Source organism: Thalassophryne amazonica, chromosome 17, assembly GCF_902500255.1.
Source record: "Thalassophryne amazonica chromosome 17, fThaAma1.1, whole genome shotgun sequence".
NCBI classification, from domain to species: domain Eukaryota; kingdom Metazoa; phylum Chordata; class Actinopteri; order Batrachoidiformes; family Batrachoididae; genus Thalassophryne; species Thalassophryne amazonica.
Window position 1 is genome coordinate 45,436,247 of NC_047119.1, and position 27,818 is coordinate 45,464,064.

A 27,818-nucleotide genomic window follows, 5' to 3' on the forward strand; every position below is an offset into this window, starting at 1 on the left:
AAACAAAGCAAAGCTGACAGGATACTGACCCAAGTTGTACCAGACATCCATTTCTCCACTTAATGTTCTCACTTCTATAATACTTTGGCCAAGGAAATCATCCGATTCCCTCTTGAGACGCTGCTTTACTCGTGATTTGATGTCATCATCCTCATCCCACACACGAACTTTAATTCTGTCTGACGAATTATGGCATTCACTATTGAGAGAGAGAGAGAGAGAGAGAGAGAGAGAGAGAGAAAATGTCACTGAGCTCAGCTCTTAAGCTTGAGGCTCGCAGTTTTCATCAACTCTACACAAATGTGGGGAAAATATTTAGAAACAGAAGGTGCTCTTGAGCTATGAAGCAAAAACAGACAAAGCAAAATGTTATAACAAATTTTGGTTGCTTACAAGTGGAACCTTTCCTCCCAGACTGGATTGAGGTTGCCATAAATGGTCTTTGTTCTTTTCTTGGTCTTTCCCACCTGAACTGTGACATACGGATCACTGGACCCTGTCTTGTCCTTAGCTTGAAGACCCTGGGCACAAACCACTGAGACAACATGGAAAAACAGGCCGGAGGAAAACAATACACTGAAGAATCACAGATTAAAACTTGACAAACACACATTAAGAGCTTTTCTGAGTGATAAACATTGGGTTACCTGTGATGGTTATCTTAGCAGACCACTTTGAAGTGCCGTCCAGTACGCTTTGTTTGATGGTCTTCATTTGCTGGGCATGGGCAGCTTTACTGATGACAAACACTTCTCTTATGAGTTCAAAGACTTCTGGTTTATTTCTCTCCCTGATCTTCATCCGGTCCTTCATGGCCATGATGATATTCTGAGTTTTGTCCTGGGCTCCATGCTTAGAACTTTTCTCTGCAGCACCTACAGAAACAAATATGATAAACAAGAAAGATCTTGAAAACATTATTCTGGAAAATAATTAGTGAAAACAATAAGGCAATAGGTTTGACATGTTAAAGGAAGGAAGAAAAGGAAATTGTGTAGTGGAATGAGGAAGTACAGGAGGGTAGAAAAACAATTGGGACAGTCACAGAAAGTAAATAGGCTTACAAGAAGATGTGGCATAACAAGACAAAGGTTGTAAAAGCTAGGCTAACATGGAAAGGGAACTCACACTCAACACTAAGAAAGAAGACAAGGGTCTTGTATCAACAGAGGGACTTGCAGCAGGTTAAGGTGCTAAACGATATTGATGGAAATGGGTTGACAAGCAAGCACAATGTTTTGAGAAGGTGGTGTACTTTGAGGATCTGATGAATGAAGAAAATGAGAGAAGGCTGTAAGATGTGGAGGTGCAATGGACTAGTAAGGTGCTTACTAGTCCATTGCACCTCCTACTTCACTCTCTCCACATGAGGAAGAATCTATTAAGAGTGGAAGAGTGGAAAAGCAGCTGGTCCAGATGGGGTACAAGTGGAGGCATGTTTAGGAGAGACAGCAGTGACATTTTTAATGAGGTTGTTTAATAAAATCTAAGAAAATGAGATGATGCTTGAGGAGTGGAGGGGAAGAGCGAGGCTAAAGGGGCACTTTTTGGATGTGGTAATAGGTGAGATAGGAAGATGAATACTGCGTCTGACTGTGGTGTCCCCTAATGGAAGGAGCTAAAGAAAGAGGAACAGCATGAATAAAAATGTTTTCTCAAGTGCACGTCTTTGAAATGCACTTTATGATTTAAACACCTGTGAGTGCTTATGGTCAGTACTTACGCTGAAGGCAGTCAGCGTTCAGCAACTCTTGGCACTTCTCATGACATTTGACCCCGCACTCTGAGCAACGCATTCCTTGGCGAGCAATTCCCCACAGCAGCCCCTCACACTCGTAACAGTATGTGGGCGTCGTGGCCGTCCACACCTCAAAACTGTGTGGTGTAGTGCAAGATATGGGGTATATGAGAGCCTGGAGGGTCTTCTTGTAAACATGGTTTTTCTAAAGCACAGAGACAATTTTGTTAATGTATACATTCATATTACTCCACAAGAATGTTATAATAAATGTACCTTGTGTCACTAAAACATCATTGCAGTAGAAATGTTTTTAAACTGAGCTTTAACTGTGTTTAAACTGTTATAAAAGTTTTCAGCAAGACATAAGTACTTGATTTTAGATAATACATCTTAAAAATCTCAAGTGAAAATGTCTTGGAAGAATCTTGTTTTGGGTCATATCTGAAACAAGCTTTTTTGATGCACCATAAGATTTTTAAGTTGCTGTGTCATCTTTAACAGTAAGTAGGGGTGTCATGGTACACAGAAATCACAGTTCAGTACAAGCTCAATTTTTGAAAATCTATATACCGTATCTTTAATGTGTGAGCAGCAGAGAGCTGCCGTCAGCCACTTTAGCCCAGTGAGTGTACATGTAAACTCTTTTTAGCTTTAAACATTTATGAATTGGATTACATCTCTTGTCATTCCCCCTGGAAATAATTTACTGTGCAGCACGTTAAGTGATTTGTTTTTTGTTTGGTATTATGCCACGCATCGTATCAAGCCAGACCACCTTCAACATTTTGTCTATTTTAAGTTTGATTAATTTCTGCGCAAATAACGGCATCTCATAAAACCTCTCTATACAGATTTGAAATCACTGCACGCAGTACTGCTATGTGATGGAAATTTTACACTAATTTATATAAAACATCAATTTGCGATACGTTGGTGGCGCTGACTGTCTAAACTCAAAAGATCGGAACAGCCTCGTCCAGAGACACAGATTCAACACAAATGTGGATCGGTATGCTTTCACTTTTAGGTTCATATTTCGGAAGAAAAAAGGTAAATTAAGCAATTTTAATTCCAAAGTTTCTGGGTGAAATAATGTGGTCACTTGCTTCAAATGGCTGGCTCGCTGTTTCCTCTGTTCCCATCACACAGAGAGCAGGCTGACAGAGTTGGCCATGCCTCCTGCACTGAGAGGCTGAGGGGGCTGGCCACGCCTCCTGCACAGGGCATGAGACTAGAGGAATACAGTCCGTGTACATCAGCAGCACAGCTCACTGAAATGTCTGTGACTTTTGGAAACTAATATGCATGTGTCTATAATCATACAGTGTACAATTGTACCATGTATTCTGCGCACCGTTCTGTGCACCGAACTGCTGCATGTGTACTGTACAGTTCAATACAAACATGTATTGTAAACACCCCTAGATGCAACACTTCCTAATACTGGTAAAATAAAGCTCAAAATGAGTGTTTTCAGCTAATTTCAACACCTTATTTCAAGAAATCTAAAGTGAATGTTCACTTTTTTCCATACTTGTTACTAGCTACACCTTGTTTTCATGGAGAAAAAAATCTGAATATTTAAGGTTTCTTGAAATACGGTGTTGAATGTGGTCGAGAAAACTCATTTCTGCTCTGACAAGAAATTGAACAAAGGTCCCTCCGGTCATCAGGTCCAGGATAAAAGTCTTCACTCATCCTGTTTCAAAGAAAGGTCACATTGTCACACTCACCAACTCTTCATCTTTGATTGAGGAACGTGCCGCCATGGCTGATGCAATCCCCGCCTTCCTGGCCTGGACCAATGCCTGAACAATGGGAAAATGTGATAAAGTTAATATCTGACATATGGTTAATCTGTAGACAACCCAAAACCAAACTCTACCACAGTGAAGCGCAACATGGTCAGTAGGGTTAAAAAGTTTGTTTCCACAAGACTGGTGAATTTTTACTAACCATCAGAAATCCCATGTGAGAAATGTTAATGCACAAACCAATGGTGAGGAGATCACTCAAAAGCCTAAACAGTGGCAACAATTGTAGGAGCAATAAAAAGGTTTGGCAGAGGTGTTAGTGTGACGCTCTCTTTCACATTGTCTGAACACGGTTCAGCACATGAAGGAGGATCAATTCCCAAAATTGAGTGAAGGATTCATAATTATCTTTTTAACATAATTATGGAATAAAAGCTTCCCATGACCAAGAAGATGCATGCATGCAATGTGAAAGGTGACATTACTTACTAATTATTCACTACACAAGAGATCAGCATGCTATTTGATAGCACTGCCCTTTAATTCACCCTACTTGTGCTGTTTGGAGTGTTTTTCTTTAGTAGAAGAGGGAGTGACAGCTGGATTCTACAGACTTACCATAGCCTGACCAAGGAGAGTGAATGCATTCAAGAGAGTTGTGGGGAATAGTTTTGGGTTTAAGAGAGGAGGGAGAAAGAAATTAGCAGTCTGATTTCATATTTGTCTCCATTTGCCGATAACAATCCCATCCACATTTCAGCTCAAAGTTAAAAGCATGTCAGACTTTTCTGTGGCGTCATAATAACAATGCTTTACACTGAGAAAGAACTATGTAAATTAAACAGAATGGCAAAATAATAACTGACAAGACTGGTACTGACCACATCGCTGACCAAAGTGATTGGCTTCTTTTTACGCAGGTCTGGCATGCTGTCGATCCCATACAGCCCAGAGATGCCACTGTGCAAAAACAAAGACATTTAGACAAAACCAAAAAGAAACTCACGTGCCATGGCATTTCCAGCACAATTTTGTGTCACGAAAGAAATAACGATGATGTTTCAACAAACAAAATGTGCAGAGCTGTAAAGAACAATTATTTTTCTGACAGAATAATATGTAATTTTTTTTATTTGGAATGTTGGCTGAATAACTGTTTAGTCCAAAGGTCACAAAATTATCTGAAAATGTCAAGACGTCTGTCAAACCTCGTGCATATTGCCAACATTGCAGAACAGTAGAAAAAGGGTTGCACATTGTCAGACTCCAAATAAAAAGCTTTAAAATCCTCTTTTTAGAACTGGTTGAAAAATTATAAATTCTGGTTTCTGTTGGAAGTGTTTTAAAAGCAGCTTAAACTGGTCTATTAATGTTGTGTAGAAGACCAAAAAAAAAAAAACCCAAAACTGTCCAAACCCTCATATTTGAGAAGTATGAAAATGCAGAGGCACACACACAGATATTCAGAATTTTTTTAAAAATTGACTGATGACCCATTTCAGAAAATCACTTACCCTGGTTTGATCCAGGAATGTTTTTCTTCATCTTGAACCTGCAAGATTTGAAATGATAAAGATCACGCTGTGGCGAAAACAACTGAGAAACAACAACACAGTGAAGACAGGAGTGAAACGGGAACATTAAATTTGGTTGAGTTTCACCTGCTTGGTATTTCAGAACAAAGTCAAATCGAAAGAAGAGAAACTGCGGGTATTGATCCATCTTAACCAAATGTCACATTTAACGTGCACATGATGACAGTAAAATAAAGTGGAAGACAGAAGTGAAACCCAAAATGCTTTACAATGATCACTCACATTCACCCATACATTTTCACACCGATGTTATGGTGCTGCCATACAAGGCGCTCAACTGTATGGTACGTACAATACATGTGTTTAAAACCTTTGCACAGTACTGTTGGTGCAATTTGTTTTGGGTCTCCCTCTTTTCCTCTCAGGGTTGCCACAGAAAATCTGACATGGAGCCAGTTTTACACTGGATAGCCTTCCTGATGCACTCCAGATATACCTGAAGAACAGGGCACAGGTAGTCTTGAACCAGGGCCCTGATGTTCAGTGTTATTGCCTTGAGCCACCCCTTTATGGCGGGAAACACCTCAAATAAGTATTTACTCCCAACTGCAAATTCATTTGGTAGTTTATACAAACAAACAAACAAACAAACAAACACCTAGATCTCAACAAAAGCACAACTGCCATGGAACACTTTAAAATTAAATCAGATAATATAGTCCAAGTTATAGATGCTACATTATGGAGCAGAAACAACAAATTGTCAAAGAAAAGAAAAGAAAAAACAAGACAATAACTATATAAAGTAATGATTTCTTCAATAACCTGATTATCTTCTCTGAAATAGTCTGCAAAGAGAAAAGCAAATCACATCATAAAAATTAGAACTGATACAGTAGTGTTCAGAATAATAGTAGTGCTATGTGACTAAAACGATTAATCCAGGTTTTGAGTATATTGAGAATATATTTGAATATATTTCTTATTGTTACATGGGAAACTACTTTTTCATTACTAATATCCAAATTTCATAGCCTTAGGAGTGTGCATATCATGAGTGCTTGATCTTGTTGGATTTGTGAGAATCTACTGAATCTACTGGTACCTTGTTTCCCATGTAACAATAAAAAATATACTCAAAACCTGGATTAATCTTTTTAGTCACATAGCACTACTATTATTCTGAACACTACTGTATGTATTACCAGCACATCAAAGAGAACATAGCAATTCAACTAAAACACACAATTGATTAATTGATTGATTTTCAATCAGTGTTGCATAACACAATCACAATCTTAGAACACTGTTTTAAAAAAAAAGTTAAACATTTTTCCTGCCAAATGGCTAGACTTATATAACTTTTTGCATACATAATTGGGCTTGCCAGCAGATTCAATCAAAGAAAATAGACATAAAAAAATACCTTGGTGAAATTCTTCTTGTGAATGGGATGCTTGTGACCCTTCAGAGCCATAGGAGCTCTCGGACCCCTGAGCAGATCTGGACAGTCTATTGCGAGTTTTTTCCCGCTTTTCCCTCAGAATGCGCTGGAAATTAGCTATACGCTCTTTGCGACTGGCACTGGCTGGCTTTGTTAGGTCAGCCTTATCAAGAATGTGGTTTTCCCGAATTGGACTCAAACCCCCTTCTTCCGTACTGAGGACCAGAGCCAAAGGACTGTCATTCTGTCCAGCTGGAAAGTGACCTGGGGTCAGATCACTGTTTGACAGTTCTTCATTTTTTGGACATTCTTCGCTGCACTGTGAAATCTCAATGGAGTGACTTTCAGCAGTGGTGCAGGGAAACTGGCTTACTTCATTGGTGGAGACCTGAAGGAAGCTTGACAGGTTTTCTTGTCTCTGGACAGAGTTTAGATATACTGAATCCTCATTGTTAGCTTCCAGGGTGGGATTCTGTGGCAGATGTACTTGTCCTTCTACAATCTCTGGAGGTTCACTGACAGGAGAAGGACCTCCCTCTTCTTCCAGGTAAGAGCCTTCTAGCTTTTGCAAAGCACCTTTTAAAGCCAACTTGAAGGTAAATGCAGCTTTACTGAAGGTTTTCATATCAAAACTAGCAGCAGAAGACTTGGCTTCTTGATCAGAATTTATCTCAGAATAATCTAGGGGCAGAGAATGTCCTCCATCATCACTGGAGATACCGTGGTCAGTCCATTCCTTGTCCAAACTCTCAGAAGAGCCTAGATTCAGAGTGTCACCTGACAATGGACCATCATCACATGGGGAACGTGGCTCCAGGTAACCATCATCAAAGTCTGTCAAAAGCACTGTTGAGCAACTCAAGCTCCTGTAAGGCCCACTGCCCTCTTCATTCAAACAGGTACCCATGGTGCGGTAACCGGAGCTACGAGAGTATAGACAGTTTGCAACCCAGTCATTATCAGGGTTTTCAAGTTCAGCCGGCAACTGGAGGGTCCTCCAGTCTACCAGACTGGAGGAGCTTGATGGAGAGTTGTAGTGCTGTCCAAACAACAGAGAGAGATGTTCAGAGCTGTCTTGCGAGGAATGCCCTGGTGTGCTGTTTTTGGTCTCACCTGTGGCACACCTGTTCCAAACACAAGGATATTTATCCAATGCTTCACCACTCTTGGTACATGAACAGAGGTCTTCTTCACTCCAATCACCTCCACCAATGATACTGTGCTGCATATCTCCAGAAAGCCATCTGACATATTTTTTATCACCAGAAAGAAAGTTGCTGCCTGACTCTTGATGGATCAAACTGGAACATGAGGAAAAACAGCTTGTACTTTGACATTCATAGCCAGAGTGAACGTCCAGGTAGCCCAAGTCAGGTTTAGCTGGAGCTGACATGAGCATTTCCAAACTATGCCGTGATATCTCTTTGTCCATTTGGTCATCTGGGTTGAAAGGGACAACATCAAAATGCCATTGTGTTGGTGATTTGTTAGACTGTGCACATGCTGAATGTTTGTCATGATCCTCGCAAGTCCGCAATAGGCTGCCATCTGTCATGTGAAGAGATGTGATGGCATTTTGTCTGTCTAGGTTTCCTCGCCTAATGTTTGGCATTTCAGAAACAGGACTGGGATGAGGTGCACTTGAATACAGTTCACCTATCTCACTGAGTACTGCATCTACACAACAAGAAACTTCATCCACAGAACCTCGCACAGATGTTAGATACTGCCTCAGGTCTGAAATCTCCTCTTGAATCTTATTGATGCCTTTCAGTTCTTTAAGGATGTTTTCCACTAGGTTACTAGATCTTTGTTCTGTCCCGTCATCTTCATTCTCTTCTTTAGTTCTGATCTTCTCAGTGGGGCCCAGTGCACCCTGGCAATCAGAACTCTTGTGTTCCTCAGAGCTGTTAACACCATCGGAGGTGCAGGATTTTTCCACTGATGACAATACCTGATGGGAGTCATCTTCAAGCCCCTGCATGCATTTCTGCAGCTCCTCTTTTGGGCTGTTGCCCACTTTGAGGCTTTCTGGTTGCTTCTTCTGCAAATCTTCTTTTTTGGGTGACAACAGAAGACATTCTGACCTGTGAGGTTCATCCTTCCTGCTGGGGTGTCTACTGGGGAACATTCCTGAACAGTGGTACTCAGGGTCAACTGTTCCCACTCATGGACAAACCAGTGCTTTAGTGATTCCTGCTGATGGTGATGTAAGCATGGGCCAATATCTCATCAAGCTGAAACATACCTGCCCACAAATGACAACATAAAAGTAGGAGACAATCTTGGAAAAACACTTAGCAGAAATGTCATAAATTAAACCTACTTAGCATTTAAAAACAAATATTTGCATTTTAAATGATGCACAATGGCTTCTGAATCACCTTTCTACATTTTATTAACTTCTATTAGTAAAACAACCCACAACATACTTGGTGCCCTATAATAATGTCCTAACTATAGCGTCCAACTACAGTTTGCTGTTTAAGAAGAAATATTAAGTCTGATATAGGTCCTGACGTTGGCTGGTGCCAGTGCTTATCTCCAGATTTCACAGCGTGAAGTCGATGAGAATCTATGACTTCCCCTGGGCAGGACACCAGTCTAATGCAGGTTACTGAACTGGGAAAACATAGATTAAGCATCTTGTCCAAGGACACATACAAGTAGCACTGAGTGGGATTCAAACCCAGGTCTACATATTGTGAGGTTAGCTCTTTATCCACTGAGCTACCTGCTCTACTTTTGTACACAACAAGAAATAAACCTGCCGTGCCCTCTAACAGCCAGGGTGCACTGGAACCTGGCACACCACTATTTAAACAGTGGACTCAAGTCAGAGATTTCCTGTGAAGTTAACAGATCTACATGCAACATGACAAAATGAGTGAACAGAAAGCAACCACTATCTGAATGTCAACAATCAAGCCATTGAAATGAAGGAGCTAGCTTCTTAGTTTTCCAAAATGTGTTAGCTTTCCGAAGCTAGCTTCTTGGCACACAGTGCATATAGCGCAGGCCAATTCCAGACTGAAGGGGATAATGAAGGGGATAATGAAAGGATGAGCGTCGCAGAGATGATGGACACCACGGAGGCTTCCACAGAAATTAATGGGTAGTCACGACTACATAAACGAGGAGTAAAAACTCCAAAAGGTGATATACCCCATGGTGGCTGTGAATATTCCAAAAATTTTGTGTGTCAAAACTTGTTTTCATCTCTGTTGTGACATATGGCAATTAATTTAATGTTCATAATTCACACCATATTAAAAAGCATAACGGCACAACTATATAAAATGGTAGACAACATAGTTCTAGCTAAGAGATAATAAGAAATTCAGCAATGGAAACTTGCAATTTAATATAGAGATACAATAACCACATTATTTAATTTCACAGCAAACTCAGACTGAACAGCTTTAACTGGATTTCCTTTCAGTCAACTTGCAGAAGCGAAGCTCATGCAGCTGTGTTAGAACACTACAATTAGGAAGCCTTAGGAAAAAACAGCTCCCTAATTAGATGACAGATTAAATGCATATAATTCAGACATCCTTACCACCTGACTGACCGTCCACACTACACACTCCCAAAATGCTGCTTTAATCACTTTACATGCTTTCAACAGTATAAGCAACTATAATCTGAAATTGCATCAAAATTCAATACTGTAAATCCAAGTGAAGTCTTGACGAAAACACAGTATTTTGTAACATTGGAGCCGTTCTATTGTTATGTAACAATCAACCACAATCAAATAATTTGTTAAATGCTTACTGAATAAATTCTCCATTAATTCCTTGATTCAATACGGCCATTCGTTTGTTTATTTTTTTTTTCTCCTCTTCTTCGCTTTTTGTCTTATAATTGTAGGTGAGGCAGAGGCTGATTTGTATTACTTATCGACTGAAAAACTGTGTTCTCTCTCTCTCTCTCTCTCTCTCTCTCTCTCTCTCTCTCTCTCTATATATATATATATATATATATATATATAGAAACACACACACAAATTAAATCACAATATTAGGAGGAGTACCAACAGAAAAGTGTTTAAATGAATTACTAATTACTGCAGTTGAAACAAAGTGCGAATGTGAAGCAGGAACAACAAAGATCCTGTTCAGGATCATAAGAAAGTACAGTAGTTCCTGATTTGGTTCTAAACTGTGAACATAGCTTTTGCAAACTGGAGCTACACTTGAAAGCTTTCACAGATTCCTATTTTCCATTTTAAATACAATTCTACAAAAACGTTTGAGTGCACAAAGTATCAGCATGAGACAGAAAAGAAAGATTAACCTTACCTTATCTGAAAAACATAAATAAATGAATACAATAAAGTTGGAGATATCATCCTGCTAGATCCATTAAATCTTTGTACATTCAGGCTCAGGTTTCTTTAAGACGCTTAATTAAACCAAGCTGCCTTCTTAGAGAATGAATCTTTCCTCCCTCATGTGAGTCACAGCGGTGGACTACGATCACACAGTATTTCGTCCTTACGTTGTTACTCACCCTCCTCCTCGTCCCCTGACTCTGTCCTCTAGCACAAAGGAGATTGGACATCGGGAGACTCCCACTTCTCTGACTCCTTTTCTGTCTGCTGCTGTGATTTCTGGCTCTATTCATTAAGCTCTTTGGTTCCAAAAATACAAACGTAAGTATTTGCAGTACATTTGTACTACTGCTTATCCAGTACTATCCTGTAGGATTTCTTTACACATGGTAACAAGTATTTGCAGAAAACACCTTCTAACGATAGCTTTGTTGAATTATTGTTAAGAGTAACCCTATGGTAATTTTAGCTACAAATGACGGTAGTTGGCTTTGACACTTGATGGGTGTTCCCAGGTTGTGCACCTCTACAAGATGTCTTGTAAATCACTTCAGAGGTGTTAGCTGGTTACAAACAGTATTTTTAGATTAAGAAGTGTTTATTTCTCAATAACTTTTGCAAAATTTTGGAGAAACAGATTTATCCAGAAAGAAGCTGTTTCAGAGCATAATAATAATAATAATAATAATAATAATCTTTATTTACAAAGGTAGAAATTCCATTGGGATCAAAACCTCTTTTACAAGGATGACCTGTCCAAAAAAGGCAGCAGCAGGATAACATCAACATGAGAACGTTGGTGATGAAAAAAATACAATCATCTTGGTCATAACATTGCACGTGATCTAAAGCCTAAAGCAGATTTAGATTTAGAAACAAAGGCATTGCGCAAATGAATCGCATTCGCAATCTCATACAATAGACCCAAAGGTGTTCAAGGAAGTCAGTCTCGACAGTTTCAGTTCAGATTGGAGAACGTTCCAATCAGAAGAAGATGAGAAACTAAAGGCATTCTTTCCCACTTCAGAGCGGACACAAGGTACACGAAAACCTAACGTCAATCGAGCACAGAGCATAACGGCTTTCAGAACTCTGAAGTAAACTGGATAAGTAAGGTGGAACCGGACCAATAAGAGCGTTGTAAACCAGAATCATCCAATGTGTATAACGCCTGGCAGACAAGGAGAGCATGCTCGCTTTGGCATGCAACTCACAGTGGTGCGGCGACAACCAGTTTTGAATCTCAGGGAGCAATGATACAGCGGGGTAATGTGACCATAGAGGCAAGGTTAAACTCAACCAAATTTCAAGAATTATAAGCGTATTACGTACACTAAAGTCAAAATTATTGGGACACCTGGTCCTCCTTCCTGAATTCAAGCGATAGAGGATTTTAATGTAAAGACAGAAAATCAAATGAATCGAAGAATGACATTCAACATTAAATTTAAATATTTAAAGCTGTCATCCTTAGGTATATTCAGATAAAATAATTTTAAGCATTCATTTTATAAGACTGTGGTAATCAATCGTACTCCTGGAAACCACCTGTCCTGAAGATTTTTTTATCCATTCCTGCTCTGCAAACACCTGGTGATTAGCCACATTTTTAACACATCTGGCCAAGTTAATTAGCTGTGAGCAGAGCAGATTAGGAGAAAAATACACAGAACAGATGATCTGTAGGGCCAACCACTGCTGTAGATCATCTTGGAAATGTCCCCAACAATTCCTCTTGAGAAAAAAAAAAGGCTAGCAACTTTGCATGCCAATACGAGTTCACCAATAATTATACCAATAAGCATGCCGATAATTTTGGACCTTAGTGGACTATGTGGCGTGAGAAAAGACAGCAATGAATCACATGTCAAGTGTTGATAATAAAGAGATGACCAGTGGAAATGTGAACTGAGATCCCACTTACTTCCTGAAGTTGAGCCCTGACTTTATTAATGGCCCTCAACCAAAGAATCCTGGAAGGGGAAAAAGGTAACTGTGCTCCTCCTTCATCAGAGATCCTGTGGTAGATGAAGCAACAACAAAATGGTCAAAGAAAGTCAGGGGCAAACTGTAATCAGAAAACCAAACTTAAGTTAAAAAAAAAACAAAACTATACCTTTGGACTTTGGATAATTCTTTGTCTGAGGGGGGCAGACCCTGCTGACAGATTAGAGAGTTTCCATCAGTGGAAAGGTGTTCATTTGTTCGTGGCTGCCCAGTGGTGGAGGGGTGAGATCCTGTACTGTGGTAAGACTGGAAGGAGTCCTCCATTTTGGATATTCCAGTGCTCTCCTGCCCAGTCTCACTAAGCTGGGAGCTGGTCTGGCTCATGTTTTCTGAAGATCCAGAGCGACTACTTTCCACTGGACTAGATTGGGCAAAGAAGAACATATTGAAATATCTGAAAATCCGAAGTGCAAATATTTTATTTTTGTGGCACTCTGGACTTTTCAGCTATGGAGGCAGGGATAGTGGAAGCGAGGACTCGCATCATACAATAAAAAAAAACTACCACTGAAGGGCAAAAACCAATGCTAAGATTGGTTTTCAAACAATTTGGAAGAGATCTGCTTTTTTAAATAAGCACGCTACATGACCATGTTTTAGAATATACACACACCACAATGCAGCACATCCAAAAAGTATTCACAGCATTTCACTTTTTCCACATTTTATGTTACAGCCTTTTTTCAAAATGGATGAAATTCATTTTTTCCTCAAAATTCTACACACAATACCCCATAATGACAATGTGAAAAATGTTTGAGGTTTTTGCAAATGTATTAAAAATAAAAACTAAGACATCACATTACATAAGTAACCACAGCTTTGCCATGAAGCTTACGACTGAGTTCAGGTGCATCCTGTTTCCACTGATCAATCTTGAGATGTTTCTACAGCTTAATTGGAGTCCACCTGGGGTAAATTAATTAGACTGGGCATGATTTGGAAAGGCACACACCTGTCTACATATAAGGTCCCACAGTTGACAGTGTATGTCAGAGCACAAGTCAATCGTGAAGTCAAAGGAACTGTTTGCAGACCTCTGAGACAGAACTGAAGCACAAATCTGGGAAAGGGTACAGAAACATTTCTCCTGCTTTGAAGGTCCCAATGAGCACAGAGGCCTACATCATCTGTAAATGGAAGAAGTTCAGATCCTTCAGGACTCTTCCTAAAGCTGGTTGCCCATCTCAACTGAGCAATCAGGGAGAAGGGCCTTAGCCAGTGAGGTGACCAAGAATCCAATGGTCACTCTGTCAGAGCTCCAGCATTCCTCTGAGGAGAGAGGAGGACCTTCCAGAAGGACAACCATCTCTGCAGCAATCCACCAATCAGGTCTGTATGGTAGAGTGGCCAGACAGAAGCCACTCCTTGGGGCACATGGCACATGGCAGCCCAACTGCAGCTTGCCAAAAGGCACCTGAAGGACTCTCAGACCATGAGAAACAAAATTATCTGGTCTGAGACAATGACTGAACTAATGCCAGACATCATGTTTAGAAGAAACCAGGCACCATCCCTACAGTGAAGCATGGTGGTGGCAGCATCATGTTATGGGGTTATTTTTTAGTGGCAGGAACTGAGAAACTAGTCAGGATTGAGGGAACAATGAATGCAGCAATGTACACAGACATCCTGGATGAAAACCTGCTCCAGAGCGCTCTTGACCTCAGACTGGGGCAATGGTTCATGTATCAGCAGGACAATGACCCTAAGCACACAGCCAAGACATCAAAGGAGTGGCTTCAGGACAATTCTGTAAATGTCCTTGAATGGCCCAGCCAGAGCCCAGACCTGAATCTGCTTGAACGTCTCTGGAGAGATCTGAAAATTGCTGTGCACTGATGCTCCCCAGCCAACCTTATAGAGCTTGAGAGGTGCTGCAAAAAGGAATGGGCAAAACTGCCCAAAGATAGGTACACCAAGCTTGTGGCATCATATTCAAGAAGACTCTGGGCTGTAATTGCTGCCAACGGTGCATCAACAAAAATCTTGAGCAAAGGGTGTGAATACTTACGTACAGGTTTTGTTTTTTTTGGTTTTTTTGAATGGGGAAGGACAGATGGAAAGGGAGGAGCACAGGGTAACATATAAGAGTGGAGGAAGGTGCACACAGGTGGACTACATTCTTTATAGGAGATGCGAGCTAAAAGAAATCACAGACTGTAAGGTGGTAGCAGGAGAGAGTGTCACTAGACAGCATAGGATGGTTGTTTGTAGGATGACTTTAGAGGTAAAGAAGAAGAAGAGAGAGAGCTCAACAAAGGATCAGATGGTGGAAGCTGAAGGAAGAAGACTGTTGTGTGAAATTTAGCGAGCAGGTGAGAGAAGCACTAGTTGGAGGGGAAGCAATTTTGGACAACTGGAAAAGTACTGAAGATGTGGTGAGGGAGACAGCTAGGGCAGTACTGGGTATGACATCTGGACAGTGGAAGGAAGACAAGGAGACTTGGTGGTGGAATGAAGAGGTCCAGGAAAGCATAAGGAGAAAGAGGTTGGCGAAAAAGTTTTGGGATAGTCGGAGAGATGAAGAAAGTAGACAGGAGTACAAGGAGATGCGGCGTAAGGCGAGAAGAGAAGTGGCAAAAGCAAAGGAAAAGGCATATTGCGAGCTGTACAAGAAGTTGAATAGTAAGGAAGGAGAAAAGGACTTGTACCGATTGGCCAGACAAAGGGACAGAGCTGGAAAGGATGTGCAGCAGGTTAGGGTGGTAAAAGATGCACATGGTAATGTGCTGACAAGTGAGGAGTGTGTGCTGAGAAGGTGGAGGGAATATTTTGAAGAGTTGATGAATAAAGAAAATGAACGAGAGAAAAGGCTGGATAATGTGGTAAGAGTAAATCAGGAAGTAAAAGAGATTAGCAAGGAAGAAGTGACGGCTGCTGTGAAGAGGATGAAGAGTGGAAAGGCAGTTGGTCCAGATGACATTCCAATGGAGGCATGGAAATGTCTAGGAGAGATGGCAGTAGAGTTTCTAACCAGATTGTTTAATAAAAGCTTGGAAAGTGAGAGGATGCCTGAGGAGTGGAGACGAAGTGTGCTGGTTCCTATTTTCAAGAACAAGGGTGATGTGCAGAGCTGCAGTAACTACAGAGGCATAAAGCTGATCAGCCACAGCATGAAGTTATGGGAAAGAGTAGTAGAAGCTAGGCTTAGAAAACAGGTGAAGATCTGTGAGCAGCAATATGGTTTCATGCCGAGAAAGAGCACTACAGATGCAATGTTTGCTCTGAGAATACTGTTGGAAAAGTACAGACAAGGACAGAAAGAGTTACATTGTGTGTTTGTGGACTTAGAAAAATATAGGGTGCCAAGAGAAGAGTTGTGGCATTGTATGAGGAAGTCTGGAGTGGCAGAGAAGTATGTTAGGGTAGTGCAGGACATGTACAAGAATAGTGTGACAGCGGTGAGATGCGCAGTCGGAATGACAGACTCATTCAAGGTGGAGGTGGGATTACACCAAGGATCAGCTCTGAGTCCTTTCTTGTTTGCAGTGGTGATGGACAGGTTGACAGATGAGATCAGACAGGAGTCCCCATGGACTATGATGTTTGCAGATGACATTGTGATCTGTAGTGAGAGTAGAGAGCAAGTTGAGTCTAGTCTGGAGAAGTAGAGATATGCTTTGGAGAGAAGGGAATGAAAGTCAGTAGAAGCAAGACTGAGTACGTGTGTGAATGAGAGGGAGCCCAGTGGAATAGTGCAGTTAAAAGGAGTAGAAGTGGTGAAAGTAGATGAGTTTAAATATTTGGGGTCAACTGTTCAAAGTAATGGAGAGTGTGGTAGAGAGGTGAAGAAGAGAGTGCAGGCAGGGTGGAGTGGGTGGAGAAAGGTGGCAGGAGTGATTTGTGACCGAAGAATATCAGCAAGAGTGAAGGGGAAAGTTAACAAAACAGTAGTGAGACCAGCTATGTTGTACGGTTTAGAGACAGTGGCACTAACAAAAAGACAGGAATCAGAGCTGGAGGTGGCAGAGCTGAAGAGGCTGAGATTCTCTTTGGGAGTGACAAGAATGGACAAGATTAGGAATGAACATATCAGAGGGACAGCTCAGGTGGGACGGTTTGGAGACAAAGTCAGAGAGGCGAGATTGAGATGGTTTGGACATGTGCAGAGGAGGGACCCAGGGTATATAGGGAGAAGGATGCTGAGGATGGAGCCACCAGGCAGGAGGAGAAGAGGGAGACCAAAGAGGAGGTTCATGGATGTGCTGAGAGAGGACATGCAGGTGGTTGGTGTGACAGAGAAAGATACAGAGGACAGGGTGAGATGGAAACGATTGATCTGCTGTGGCGACGCCTAACGGGAACAGCCGAAAGACAAAGAAGAAGATAAATTTGCAAAATTTAGAAAAAACAAAAACAAAAAAATGTTTTTCATGTTGTCATTATGGGGTGTTGTGAGTAGAATTTTGAGGTGGAAAAAAGAAGGAGCTTAATCCATTTTGGAATAAGGCTGTAACACAGAATGTGGAAAAAGAGAAGCACTGCGAATACTTTCTCGATGTACTGTATATTCCGAAAAAATATCCAACCTTACAATCAAGCTGTGGCATGTAGGAAAATAATAATGTAAAAAGAATTTATTAGCATGTGGACTTGAAAGTTAGAGCGGCATTTTAAAATAAAAATAAAAAAACATGTCACAGCTCTCTGGTGGTGTTATGTAGAAAATCCACAGCTAGACCATTTATAAACACAATTACATCTGCATATTTTCACCTCCTAAAAAAAAAGAAAGAAAACAAGGAAGAGATTCTCGAACAATGGGGAAAAGGACAAACACATTTAAAAAAAAAATAAGAAATCAACCAAAATGCCAAAGCAACTGCTGACTTTAAAAGTGTAGCAAACTGACACACAGTAGATGAGGTACATGTGGATAAAGTATGCAGATGTGATCCATGTGTTTGAAAGATAACTAACAGTTAAATTTTCAAACGTGTTATTTTATTTATTTATTTATTTACAAATTTTGTTGCAAAACTTTTTCTAAGTGTGATTTCTTGGTTCCATTATAGGGGTATAAAACACTGATTTATGTAAAATGACAATGATTGTCCAGCAGAAGTCACCAAATGTGCTCCTGGAGATAATCTTTTCCACATATTTTCCCTCTTTAGTGCTATTGACCTCATTCAGGCGTTTTCAGCCAATCAAAAACTGGCAGACACCAGATGCGCCCACAAAGAAGAAAATGAAAGATGTGAAGGAAGATGATCTTCAGGAGCAAGATGTGTGACTGTGAGTGCACAGCAATTCAATGATAATACACACATATTCAACAAATAAACCAGAATTCCACAGTCAAACAAAATTTGCAGCATCTTCAACTATCAAGTTTTATATGAACCTAAAAATAATTTTGCCACCACTGCTGTAGTGCAAAAACACAAGTGGAATAAAAAAATACAAAGTAATAGCTCATGCTAAGAATCTGTTAAGTTGTTACACTCAACAAATTAGTAAATAGGGGTGGGTACCAAAAGCAGTACTTTTTGGGGTATCAACCAAATTATGCCGGTACTACAGATTACTGAATCACACAAAATCAATCGTGGTAAATTTCAGTACAAGAGCATAAATGTTACGTCACATCAAGCTTTGCTTGATTTGTCTGAAGGCTCAAACAAATATATTTTAATGATGTTTGTCATGATTAGGGACATTTTTGTTTCTTTTAATGCGGCTTTTCATTGATCTCTGTAGCATGTGCACATTTATTTGATCAGGACGCTGAGACAAACCCTGGAACAAAATATTCTGCAGAAATACATCCATCATATCACTAAGTAAGTTTTTTTCTCAGATGTGTTTATAATGGATGGTGTGTGTGAGATTCCCTTCTTACTGGCCAATCAGGTGCCGATTTCCATTAAAAAAAAAAAAAAAAAGTTTTCATTGTCGTCACTGTCTATTTTTCACTGAGCAAATGCCCACTTTTGATCACCGATAAAATGTTACATTTCCAGCCATAACAAGGAACAAGGAAGTATTTCCAGACATCGCTTTCCACAATCAGGACGCTTTATGTGGATATGTTTTCTTCAGGCTGTGATGATGAATCTGACTGAAACAAACATGTAAGATTAAGACTTTATATTTACTCCGTGTGTGAGTGGTTTTAATATTTGAAACAGTCTGCATGAGACTGCAGCTTTCAGCCAATTAATGGAAGTCATTAATGGACGTATTTCAACTTATGAGCAAATTACAAGACAACACTCGCATAACTTGCCTACAACTTATGTCCCCCATGTGCAGGAAGTATGAATCATGTGCTGGCATACGCTGAAAATTTTGTGCATGCCCAAAATTTTTTGAGGTACTCGGCATATTACGACATGTATCAGCATGCTTCACCATGGTCTTAACTTATAAAAAAACCTTACCCATAACTTATTAGACATATGCTAGCGTATGCCCAACATTTTTAATACGGTTGGCATATGCTGGCTAATTCGTCAAGGTGTGATGGGGTGTTACATACAAGAGTATTATTATTATTCATTATTATTATTATATCATGATTGTCAACAGTAGTATTTTTAAGGAAATGAGATTAATATATAAATCAGTATACAGGGAGAAGGGGTGGAATTCGATACGTTTCGACTTCTCACTCCTTTTTGAACTAACTTTAATTTTACGTTGTCTTTTTTTTTTTTTTTTTTATGTTCAAAATAAATCTTCTTCAATCAATAAATCATAGTGAGCTAAAAAACAAACAAAAAACAAAAAGGTACAGTTGGGTACCAGTACCTTGAATTCGGTCTGGTATCTGTTCAAGTAAAAGGTACCCAAGCCTATTAGGAAAACATGAATGACATACACAAATTTTGTTTTGGAATTCTGTTCTGTTATGATGCATGGCAAATATGCTACTCGCAAAACATTCAATTTTAAAGACACAAATGTGCACATGTTTGCGCAATAGGGCTGTTCATGTTATATAGTGAAAAAATAAAAGTTGTGAGAGACTTTGGGCCACATGTTTTTGTTCCACTTGGGGTTTTACAGTTGCAGACCAAATCTAAACTCAATCAGATAAGATTTAGAGGTCCCCCAGATTGACACATTTTCCTCTCACTCCGGCAAGCCAACATCACCCTAATGGGAAAAGACTCTGATGCCATTATGTTTCTTTTACAGGTACATGTGATGGCTTCTAATCGCAAAAAGTAGTGGTTGATTGGTCACCCAGAGGAGACCATTACTAGAATTACTGGATTACTACATTGCTTGTTTGGGGAAAATGATTGATTTGTGGGGGACCCCTAAACAATGTATGATTACAATCAAATTTGGCACAGATTTTTTATTTTATTAGTGCAACAAGAACAACTTGTGGCCCAAAAGATTTTGTAACATTGGACATTTTGAACAGGTCTAATGCACAAGCAAAATCAATTATTCTACTGGGGATGCATTTTGTAGCTGAACATGGAATGCTCTTCAATTAAATGTTCATGTATCATATATGGGATGAGACAATTATATATTATACTTTTACTAGCCTTTTTGCAATCAACAGATCCTTCTTGGACTGCTTGTCCAGCTGCACTTGAGAGGTGGGACCTGCAAAAGGGAATGTTTCTACACAATTTTCCTTCTTCTGCGGGGACAGGAATGCTGAAGGATCTACTTCAGGGGTGGAGATGGAAATCTGGGGGTTTGCTAGGTCATCTGCATAACCTACCGATTCAGTATTTGGGGCCTCAGATGGCTCTCCCTGTTCTAGAGATTGTGTTTGATCACCTTCTGGTGTGTCCTTTTTGGGTTCAGGTGTTATGACTTCAATGTCATGAGGTTTGGGTAATCCTTTCATCAAAAGCTTCTCATGCAACACCTCTCCATCAAATGGTGTCTTGATTTCTAACTGAAAGTTAAGATCTTTTTCAGAGCTAATTGAAGTACCTGTGACAGGTGCTTCTGCAAGTGTTTCCCCGGGTGACATAGCTGTTAGGGTGCTGGATTGTACTTGAATATTCGTCGATAAAGTGGTGTCTGGCATTTTATTTTTCAGCTCCTCAACATTAACTTGATTTGCTTTTGCTGGCACACTTTCACTGATAATCTGTGGCTGTGGGCTGGTATGTGGTATGGTTGTAGCCTCATTTATCACTGGATCAGATGGCTCAGGTGGTTGTACTGTGCTCCCAAATAAAGATCCCCCGATAGCTCCGAGTATTGATGCTCCATTTTGTGATACTGTATTGTGAGCAGTAACTCCTCCAAACAGACCTCCAATTAAAGAACCACCACTCTGTGCTGTTGGGTTTAATGCCGCAGATCCTCCAAAGAACCCACCAAGTAATGAGCCAGTAGTCTGGGGACTACCACTTTTGCCAGTAGATCCTCCACCAAACATGGTACCTAGGACTGACCCTCCAGTGGTGGCGGCAGTTGGTCGAGCACCAGGCTCAGGACCAGGCCCTTTGAGTAACCCTCCCAATAATCCCCCTGTCTGGGGAGCTGCTGTCTGGGTGATGGGTGTTCCCAAAATACCTCCTAATAATGATACTCCAGCCTGAGACGTTGCACTGTTGGGAGCTGTTCCTCCCAGACCAAAATGGGAGTTCTTTGGTTGTTGAGGACTTTCAGCAGAAGTACATGTTGGTTTAAAAAGGGAAGACATAAACCCTGTGAATGTATCTATGTCACTAGTAGATTTATCTGGCTGGAGAGGCTTTTGTTGTCCAGGGGCGGCAGAACTTGTTGCGGGAGTGGCTTGTGTGAGCTCATTTCTACTAAGTAACATTTTTTCCTGACTAGACTGGCCATTCGCCAACTCTGGTTGCACAGCTTCTTTTATTGTTGCAAAAACTGCAATTTCTTTAATCTGAGTGTCACTGGACATAGAAGTTAAATTATTAGCATCTTTGGAATGAAGATGTTCTTCAGTCTCATCAACAGTTTTGGGCAAGCTTGTCTCAAAACATTGCCTTGCACTGTCAGAATGCCTTTGTGTTTCAGCCTGGTCTTTGTGTTCAGAAGAAGAGACAGCTAAATATTTCTCATGAAGAGCTGTGGTTGATGCTTCATGGTCTTCAGAGTATTGCGCTGTTGGAGGAGGTGCTGCAGGTGGAAGTGATGCTCCAGGTAAAATGCCACCCAGTAGAGATGCCCCAGTCTGTGTAGTAGATGTCTGAGAAGATGACACCCCCAAAATACTTCCTGCTGTTGAACCAAAACTTTGGGATGCTGATGTATGGGTGGCAGCCTCTCCAAACTTTCCACCCAAAGACCAAATGGTTTGAGGTGCTTTAGTTGGACCTGCTGATACTCCAAATATCCCACCCAAAATAGATCCTGCAGTTTCAGAACCAGCAGTCTGGGGGGCAGATCCACTAAACAAACCTGCAAGCAATGACCCTGCTGTTTGAGATGCTGCACTTGTGGGTGCAGAACCTCCAAATATACCTCCAAATAGAGAGATCCCACTTTGAGATGAAACCTGTGGGGTAGAGCCTTCAACCTTGGACAGCAAATCTTTAGATGGGAAGTCTTGTAAGTCCAATGATCCAGGAGGGGACACTGTAGGTAGAAAACCTATCTGGTCAGCACTAGGTTCTAAAATGGGCCCAGATGAAACCACACCTTTTTCACCTTCTTTGGGTAGTAGACCTGAAGAAGGCAATTCTTTAGAAAGTAAATCATCTGGTATACTTTCTGTAGTTTTTTTTGTATCTGCACTAGCAGCAATTTGAATTGTATGGCACTCATTTAGATATTCTGTGTTTGTTTCAAATGCATCAGTGGATGGGCTAGTATGGATGTCATTAACCTCGGCACCAGCTTTACTTTCTGAGCATTCATTGGATATTTCACTGTCAACTACTACCCTGGGGACATGGTTAGTACTTGAAATAGCTGGCATTTGGACGGGATCTTTTTGTGTTGAAGCAGTTGGTGGGTCTTTGGAAAATGCAGGAGACTGTTGTGGAGGTGACTTCGCATCATTAAAAACAGAGATCTTATTCTTATTAGGTTTGTTGCACATTGTAATGTTGGAAGTAGCATATGTACTTGCCCTTCCACGATCTCCTGAGGTTTGTGAAGTATTGGGACCACCAAACATGGAAAATAAAGCTTTTTTTGAACTATCACTTGAGGTCGACAAGCCACTTAATAAACCACCAAAAACAGAACTGGCCGGGTGCCCTTGTGTTTGAGGCTGAGCTTGTGGTTTAGACTGTATTTGAGGTTCTGCTTTTGCTTGACTCTGTGACTGATATACTCTGTGCTGCTGATGCGGCTGTGACTGTGATGCAGTAGAATCCCCAAAGATTGAAAACAGTCCTTTCATTGGACTTTCAACTGAACCTGATGACCCAGAAAGAATCCCCCCAAGAACAGATGGTGCCTGGTTTTGAGACTGTTGGGAGCTGGGGCCACTAAACATTGAGAGAAATCCTGTAGCTGTGGGCTCTTTAGGAGCAGTAGTTTCCTTTAGTGAGGCCTCAGCATTAGGTTTGGTTTGAGGAGGATGCTGGGGAGTGCTTGTTCCTCCGAACATAGATAACAAGCTTTTACCAAGTGATTCTTGGTGAAGATTTTCTGCAGCTGTATTTGGTGGCTGTGGATGGGGACCACTGTTTTGTGCTGCTTGTGGAGAATTGGGGCCGGTAAATAATGTTAGCAAACTTTTTCCAAGTGGTTCTTCTTGTGGAGCTGTAGCAGGTTTTTCAGAGCCAGGTCTAGACTGGCCAGCTGCTGTTGGTCCTGCAAGCATTTCACCAATAGAAAAACCAAAAAGTCCACTTGATGATTTAGATCCCATTTCTGAATTCTGATTTTGAGTGCACTGAGAGGCATTACTCTGATCCATTGTTTGTTGCCTCTGTATACCCTTAGGCCTGGATGCTGATATAAATGAACCCTCTGGAACACTGGGTTTTGATACCTGCTCTTGCTTTGCAGATGGTTCAGGACTGAAGAGGTTGCCAATTGAGTCAAAGAGATTTGATACTCCGGTAACGTCTTTATTTGTAAAAGTTTTGCTTGGTAAGGATGCAGAGCTCTCATCTTGCTGACTGACAGAATTCTCAGAGGACCTCTGGGGCTTGGGTTCCTCAATTCCTGCTGCAGACTTGAGGAAGTTCATGAAGCCTGACTGTGGTTGTTGTGATGATTTCTCCATTGGTGTATCTACTGGCTTTTCAACAGCAAGCCCCCCAGGTGATCTAGACTTAATTAGAGATTCTTTTGATCCCAAAGGCACTGAAAGAATTGGCTGTGTTGGTGGAGCTGCTTGTTGTAACAAGGTAGTCTGCCGTGAAAGTTTGGGTTTCTGTGAAGGTGCATGGGACGATGTTGAAGTGTGAGTCGAGGTCTGAGTCACTTGAGAAGTTGTTGGTATTGTGGGCAATGTTCTTCCTTGAGTAACGGCAGGCCTCTGTGTTTGCGGTTTGTCAATTTCTGGCTGAGTCACAACAGAACTGGATTCTTTGATAATTTTTGCCTTAAGACTTTGGAAACCAGATGAAAGAATGTTCTTTGAAGGTTTATCAGAAGCTTCAACAGTTGATGTTTGATGGCATGATGTTAAATCAGCATTATTTGAGTGTAGCTGTGATGTTTTGCCCACAAAGGATGATATGACAGCAGAAACTCCTTTAACATGCCAATTACGTTGTTCTGCTGGAGCCACTCTTTTCCTCCATTCTTCCTCTGAGACATCATTGATGTGTTTCACTGTAACTCCAGCAGATGACTGCCGCCGCTGACTAGGCTGGTAGCAGTTGTACAGTAACTGTTGATTAAAATTTGCCGTAGGAGTAGAGTTCAAGGAAACAGCAACCTTTTGAGCAAGAAATGTTTTAATTTCTTGGTTGTTCCAATAAGGGCTAAGAAGGTAGTCTTTGTTATGGCAGGAAAGGTCAATCACATCTTTGGAGGGATCTTGGTAGAGATAAGTGAGCTGTCTTGGATCCATCCTGATTTTGTTTAACCTGTAAGAAGTCAAATCCAAACCTTGCTGACCTTGAGAAAGAAATGAGTCTTCAAATATTTGAGAAAATTGCTCAAGGTTTAAATTCATTATCTGATTTCCCTTTTTGTAGGCAGCAGACAAATCCAGAGGGGCATTAAGAAGTTGGCAATCACTGCATTCTTGACCAGGCAGCCAAAGTAGCTCATCCTCATTGTATAGTGGTATTTTAAAACCACAGACTAAAACCATCTCATTTTGTAGCCAAGCACTAGGAAAACTATCCATTGTCTCTGGATCTCCCCAAGGCTCTCCTTCAGGAGAACAGGCATACACATATTCGCCCAATGAATCTGTAAGCAAGGCATAAATGTATTTATGATCTGTGTAAACAAAGTATCCGCAGTCACCATCTTCTGCTGGCCACCACATTCCTTGTTCCAACAATGCAAGCCACTGCTTGTACCATTCAGTGTCTTCAAGATACAAAAACTCTTCCATCTCAGTACTGGCACTTGGAAGAAAGTTTGACCCTATTGGTCTATTAAAACTAAACTGACCCGTGTGAAAATCATTTAGAATGGTATCATGCATTCCATCTTGCCAATTGGCCAAGTAAGATAAACTTGGTGCTGTCTCCTCATAATAGCCTTCATGATAAGAAACACCATTCAAGCTGTAACAGCTACCATCATTAAATAAATGCCAATTCCCAAGTCTTGTATTACCCTGTTTAATGGACAGATTCAACACACCCTGGTTGTTGGGGGAATATACTACATTTCCAAAATCTTCACAACTGTTCCATAATTTTCTTTTGGGATATTGTGCATTATTCCCATGTCCCTCAAACTGACATGGTCCAATTTGCTGTTGGTCCCATACAGCATCTTGCAATGCTGTAGAGGAGGTACAGGAGAAAGTGTTGTGAGGATAAAATGCCTGTAAGAACCTACCTTCTGAAAATGGTATATACTGACTATCCTCTCTCCGACACTGATAATTCTGTGACTCCTTTGGAAACTGTTGCCACAGAGCAGAGCCATACATGCACTGGTTTTTGTCATATGTAGATAATTGACTTTGGTGAAGATTTGGCTGTATTGCTTCATATATACAGGAGGCGCTTCCATCAATATATGGCTGCATAGTCTGAATTGTAGAACTTAAATTACTTTGTAATTTAAGGGAATGAAGATTCCCTGCATTATGAGCTACTGGGTGAATAGATCGATAAGAACCAGAATTACATAGCTGAGATAAATTACCGGTGCTAACCGAGGAGTATGTGGCTTGATTTTGTAGAGACCTTGCAAAAGTAGCTGACGTTCGTAAGTCTAAACTCTCAATATCAATTGAGGCAGGCACTCTTATGAAAGAATGTTTGTTTTTTCCTGGATGGAGACAATCTAGAAGACCTGATTCACTGCTGTCCTGTCTAAAATCTGGGATGGCACAGTTTCTCAAATTGGATGATCTGATTTTTAACTGAGGTGACTGCGTTATAGAGTCTGTAATCTGACCTGAAACCGCTCCTTGTTTGGGAGTGCAAATTTCCTCCATTACATTTTTGTGGAACAGGCCAGATAAAAACCCTTGTTGGCCAGTTTGAGAAGTAGTCTTCTCCTTTTCTGCATGTGGTAAATTACCATAGTGCGTTGCATTAGTGTGGAACACAGTCTGCTGTGGTGCCTCTCTTTGGACTGCATTACCTTGGTCTTTCTGAACCACTGAATGCCCTCTTGGTGTCTGGTCAAGAGTTTCAACATTTTCAGATGATTTTATTAATAACTTGCTAAATAAACCTGAAAGCACTCCAGAGTGAGTTGTTGTCTCCTGCTGTGTTTGCACAGCTTGGCTCTGTGATGTTCTGTCTTGCTGCTGTTCAATCTCTTGCTGCTGTTCAATCTCACAAACAATTTCAGCTTTCTGTTGTTTGGGAATATTTTCTTTGGATGATGTGAATATGCCATAAAGTAAGCCTCTTGCTGGAGGTGATTTTTGTGTGGGACAATTTTGTGGTCGATTCTGGCATGTAACTGGGATATTCCTTGCCCTTGTTTGCTCCTGGTTGGAACTGGTTGTGGTCAGTCTATCTTGATGAACTGAATGGTGCTGTTGACTACTTATGTTGTCTGCTGAAGCAAATTTAAAAAGTCCAGATAAAATTCCTCCTTTCTGACATTTTGGTTGCTGACGTGGCACCGTATGTTGTCGAGTAAAACCTGAGCGAGAAATATCTTTTTGGTTAGTGTGCTGATTTAGTGTTCCATTCTTGAAAGGATGGTCGAGGTTTTGCACTTGAGGACTGTGCTGGTTTAAACCCTGTTGATTATGCTTCTCATTGCTTTGTTGCTGATGAGGTTGAGCTACTTGGCTGTTGGAACCTTTCTCAGTGGATGCAAATTTCAAAAAGTTTGAGAACATCCCCCTTTGTTGCTGTTGTGTTTGTTGAGATTCATCAGTGGTCTGGTGCTGCCATGCTCCAGATGAACAGCCATTTGCTGTGGGGTTAGATTGATTGGGAAAGTCTTGGAGATTAATAACCCTGTGTAGTTTAGTGTTAAGAGGATCCTGCAGTGGTAAACTGCCAGACATATCACTGGAAGAGCCAAATTTAAGAATGGCAGACAGCAGTCCTCCTTGCTTGGGTAGACTAGTGCCTACATAAGAGACGCCCTCTGTTGTACTCCCTTTTAAACAACCTGTTATGTCTTGTGATTCTGGCTGGCTAGAAGCTTGCTGTTGCATCTCATAAGATGCTGCAGTTGCTTTCTGACTTGATGGCTTTTGTAGATGTGAACCAGATGGCACTTTGCTGTTCTGGGTTTGCTGGTGACTCTGCAGAAAATCCTTGGATGAATTTGAGGGAACAATTATTGGATTAAATATGATGGAAATACAACTTTTCTCAGTGTTTTCCTGTGGGAGTTTTGCAGGGTCTTCAGCAGAGTTTTGTGTAAGGATGGAGGAGGTCATTGTATCTGCACAATGATATGACCGTGTAGAGGTTTGTCTGCTCGTGGAGGCACTAATGTCTTCACTGGATGCAAACTTTACAAATTTCAG

The 27,818-nt window shown here is 40.8% G+C and overlaps 1 protein-coding gene across 1 annotated transcript in view; it reads right to left on the reverse strand.

Annotated features, from left to right (window-relative positions):
- Nucleotides 1-27,818, reverse strand: part of LOC117529092 (protein unc-13 homolog B-like) — a 174,724-nt gene that overhangs the window by 77,518 nt on the left and 69,388 nt on the right. Inside the window, 12 exon segments of the mRNA XM_034191794.1 lie at nucleotides 30-199; nucleotides 394-535; nucleotides 648-875; nucleotides 1,724-1,943; nucleotides 3,475-3,549; nucleotides 4,377-4,455; nucleotides 5,010-5,047; nucleotides 5,856-5,878; nucleotides 6,457-8,640; nucleotides 10,993-11,020; nucleotides 12,738-12,831; nucleotides 12,930-13,181. Of these exon segments, the coding sequence (XP_034047685.1) occupies nucleotides 30-199; nucleotides 394-535; nucleotides 648-875; nucleotides 1,724-1,943; nucleotides 3,475-3,549; nucleotides 4,377-4,455; nucleotides 5,010-5,047; nucleotides 5,856-5,878; nucleotides 6,457-8,640; nucleotides 10,993-11,020; nucleotides 12,738-12,831; nucleotides 12,930-13,181 (3,533 nt within the window).